This window comes from Daucus carota, chromosome 9 (genome assembly GCF_001625215.2).
Source record: "Daucus carota subsp. sativus chromosome 9, DH1 v3.0, whole genome shotgun sequence".
Taxonomy (NCBI): Eukaryota; Viridiplantae; Streptophyta; class Magnoliopsida; order Apiales; family Apiaceae; genus Daucus; species Daucus carota.
Genome location: NC_030389.2, coordinates 327,824 through 331,363, shown reverse-complemented (window position 1 = coordinate 331,363; position 3,540 = coordinate 327,824). Strand labels below are relative to the sequence as shown.

The window sequence follows — 3,540 nt, the reverse complement described above, 5'->3', positions numbered from 1 at the left end:
TGCCGTCATTCTGCTAGTTAATGCTCATTTCCTCTGGTTACTTCCGGTGCCTGGTGCTTAAATATATGGGTTCTTCCTGAATATTTGTCCTGTCTCAGATTCTTCAACAGCTTCCAAAGCCTTTGTATCTTTCCTTGGGACCTTGTTTCTTCCTGCTTACAGATGACTCCTTTGACTCTAGAATGGCACTTGGGGAGCAAACTTTTGGAACACAAGCATTGTGAGTACTTGCTGAGAAACAACATTCCTGCTGATGGGTTGATGAAGGTTGATCAGGTGTTGGATTTCTTGGGGGCAGGCATTCTGCTTTCCCTGACTTGATGCTCTCTTCTCTCTGTGGTAGTTTGCTAGGCCTTGTAACCTATTTGTAGGTCTTTTGTTTAATCCTGGCTCTAGTTTAGTTCGTGTTTGGTTGGTAGGGCTATGTCTCTTTATTTCTTCTCTTTTGCTCCTCAGGAACGTAGTATTCCTGCTACTTTGCAAGACTCATTGAGACTTGATCTATATATTTCCTTGCTTTTCAAAAAACATGCATTGATTTCGAGTAAAAATTAAATTACCCTTTTCATAAAAGAATATTACATCAGTAACTCCCATTTGACAGAATGACTAAATACTAGTAATGTGCAAATCCAACATCAGTTTCATAATTACATATTTACATCAGTACCTAAACCCCGCTCACAATTCATATGCACGAACACTATCATATATATACTAAGAATTGTGAAATCAAACAGCTATAAAAACATTCAAAATGAGAAACAATACAAACAGAAAATTGCAGGATCCATTACTGAATCCTCCTCCTTGTTTGGAGCTACCATTTGGCAGCATGGGAAAAGTGTCTGGAAGAGCCATCTCGCAGTTGTCACCATTTATATATATCTTTCTTGGGAATGCCCACCCATTACTTAATGTAAATGATTTCATGTCCTTCTCCAATAATATATCTGTTGTCACTGAACCAACCTGTGTTTCACCAGCATTAAGTATGTCACTGTTGTAGTGTTCTAGCCCCCAAAAAAGACTTACATCATCTGCATTCACCACACATCATCATGGCAGTGCTACGAGTAATGATATATATTATATAAACACAGACCCAATGGTTGGTTCTGGAAATGACATGGAAGTACCTGGAATCCCAGCAGTTGGAAGCAGTGTACTATTGAAGCTATAAGTCAAGGCAGGCCTACTAAAGCCAGGATGTTGAATCAACACATTCCAATCTGGGTAACTTCTATTATAGTTATAGTTAGATATGGTTAGTTTCACCCTCCAGTAATCTCTGTAGTTGTTCTTGACATGCCAGTGGACCCGAAGAGGGCACATATGATTAGTGCATCGCACTATATCAGGATTAGCAAGAGAATTTGATTGGGATAATGTTTCGTCTTCTCTAAACAACACGCCCAAAAACACAAAGGTGTAGATTAGAAACGATTATGCAAAGCTCTTGGTATCATCTGTCTGTTTTAAGAGTAGACGTGACACACCTCACACATGTTGTCGTATTCTTCTGCCCAGCTGGTCGGCACCCACAGGTACAAGTTGGGCAAGAACTAATGGTTGGACTGTAAAATGTTGAAAGTGATGCACAACAAACCGGTGATTTGTTAGCAATGTACCTAGAATACGTACATGTGGACTTCCATGTTCCTGGAACCAATGAAAGAGACTATAAGTTTTTAGAGCAAATTTTGAGCAATTGCACAGTAGTTACTAGGGATATAGCTCTCTCTTTCCGATGCTGGCTTGCTTCTGATAATATGTGATCACATTGTAATAATCTCTATCAAATAAAACTTGACTATATATACTTACTGAAAACCTGTTCTTCTCTCCTTCCTCCAATAACAGAGGAAATTGTGGGATCTGTCTCCTCAACAGTGCCACAAGTGTATCCTAGTCCTGGTGCTAATAAAGTGAGATTCAGTGGCTTGCCCTCTGTAGAATTTCTATCCAAGTTTCCGACCCTGATTTCAAATGATGAATAGGACTCGAAAGGATTGATAGCCCTGGCAGCTAAAACACCACCATGACAACAGCCGTCTGACCTGTTCTGGGGTGCAGCTTCGGGTGTGAGATCTTCAATAGAGGGGGTTTTCTTGCAGCAATGTGGTTGCTGATACTTGAAGGCTGAGCAATCCCCTTGTTGAGTAGCAAAAGCACCAGATATTGACCACATGACCTCATCTTTAGCCCACGTCCATCCTAGCTTCCAGCCAGGCCTGCCTATGGAACGATACTGATAAAAGTTTTGGATTGTCACCCTTGCCTACAGGAATTAATCATGTAAGACTAAAGAGTAAATAAATTATTTAAGAATTCAGCAATAGGAACAATTTGTATAAACATAGTACTGTGATAGTGTAATTAAGCATAGTGTGATAGTATGTAATTATGATCTGACCACACTCATGCTAAGAGAACCATAACTCTACAATATTATGATATTTTCCGCTTTGGGACTAGCTCGCATGTATTTATTTTTGGGCATCTCAGAAGGTCATGTATATTCTAATGAGGGAGTTATTTTGTTGGCTTGCTAAGCGAGGCATAACTCTACAACAATTGTATGATATTGAGGCCTAGCCTACACGGATTTATTTTTGGACTTTCCCTAGAAGGCCTTGTATACTAATAAAAGTTATCTTGCTGCTTATATTCTAGTTATATGTCTCTCCCACCGCTGATGTTGGACAGCTCCTAATTAACCTAAATCATGTACATGTATATAAGTCATGAATCATCATCAGTGGTGGACACAAAAGTGCTTCTGGAATTTCTCTAAAACTGATCACCAAGCGTGAGAAACAGGTAGGTGCGAGATGAAATATATATAGACCAACTTGGATATATCAATAGAACAGTGTACTGAGAGGAGTGGTGGCCTATATAGTAAACATCAACAGAATGTTACAATGAAATCCAGATGACTAGCTTTAAAATAAGATACAAAAGTGTGTGATGATTGTACCAACCATATAGCCATCATCTGTATACTTGAAGATATCAAAAGTAATAGCGATATTTCCATTTGGATCGAGGGGGTCATAGCAATCTGCAAGCAGCAAAAGAATGAATGAGTCATACCGAAATTATAAGTTGTGGTGGTGAAGCTGTTACCAGAGAATTCCGAAGAGAAAGCAAGATGCCTGCAAAAGTGGAGTTGCCAACTAACAACAACATCAGCACTAGATAAAAGCGGCACAGCAGTACTAATATCTCCAACTCCATATCCCATTCTAACTTAGCATACTGAATTGGTATAAACATTTATATTGAATACGAGACAGACAAAACTAGGATCTTTATAAAGTTCATTACTGACAAAAGCAACATCTTGATGATTTCTCGAATAAACCTACGGATAGCCTTATATCCAGGTCGAACATGAACATTCTTTGATAGCTCAAGCAGGTAACATAGGAAACGTCACTAAAATATATATATACGGAGCAATACAAGTCAGCACGAAGACCAACTTTTAGGCTGTTCCTACGTCTTATGCAGACTAAGCAACACAGCAGTAGC

At 39.1% G+C, this 3,540-nt stretch overlaps 1 protein-coding gene across 3 annotated transcripts; it reads right to left on the bottom strand.

Moving 5' to 3' along the window:
- Positions 1–623: 623 nt before the first annotated feature.
- Positions 624–3,540, bottom strand: LOC108202188 (COBRA-like protein 4). Of its 3 annotated transcripts, none has more exons than XM_064084159.1 (6): positions 3,133–3,540; positions 2,988–3,067; positions 1,828–2,281; positions 1,500–1,662; positions 1,140–1,402; positions 624–1,040 (listed from the first exon to the last, which is right to left on the bottom strand). In XM_064084159.1, exons 1-6 carry the CDS (start codon positions 3,248–3,250, stop codon positions 733–735), a joined length of 1,386 nt encoding a protein of 461 aa, XP_063940229.1. In that variant the 5' UTR covers positions 3,251–3,540; the 3' UTR covers positions 624–732. The 3 variants fall into 3 exon arrangements, with proteins under 3 accessions (XP_063940229.1, XP_063940228.1, XP_017226061.1); XM_064084158.1 differs by having other exon boundaries at positions 3,338–3,540; XM_017370572.2 differs by having other exon boundaries at positions 3,162–3,535.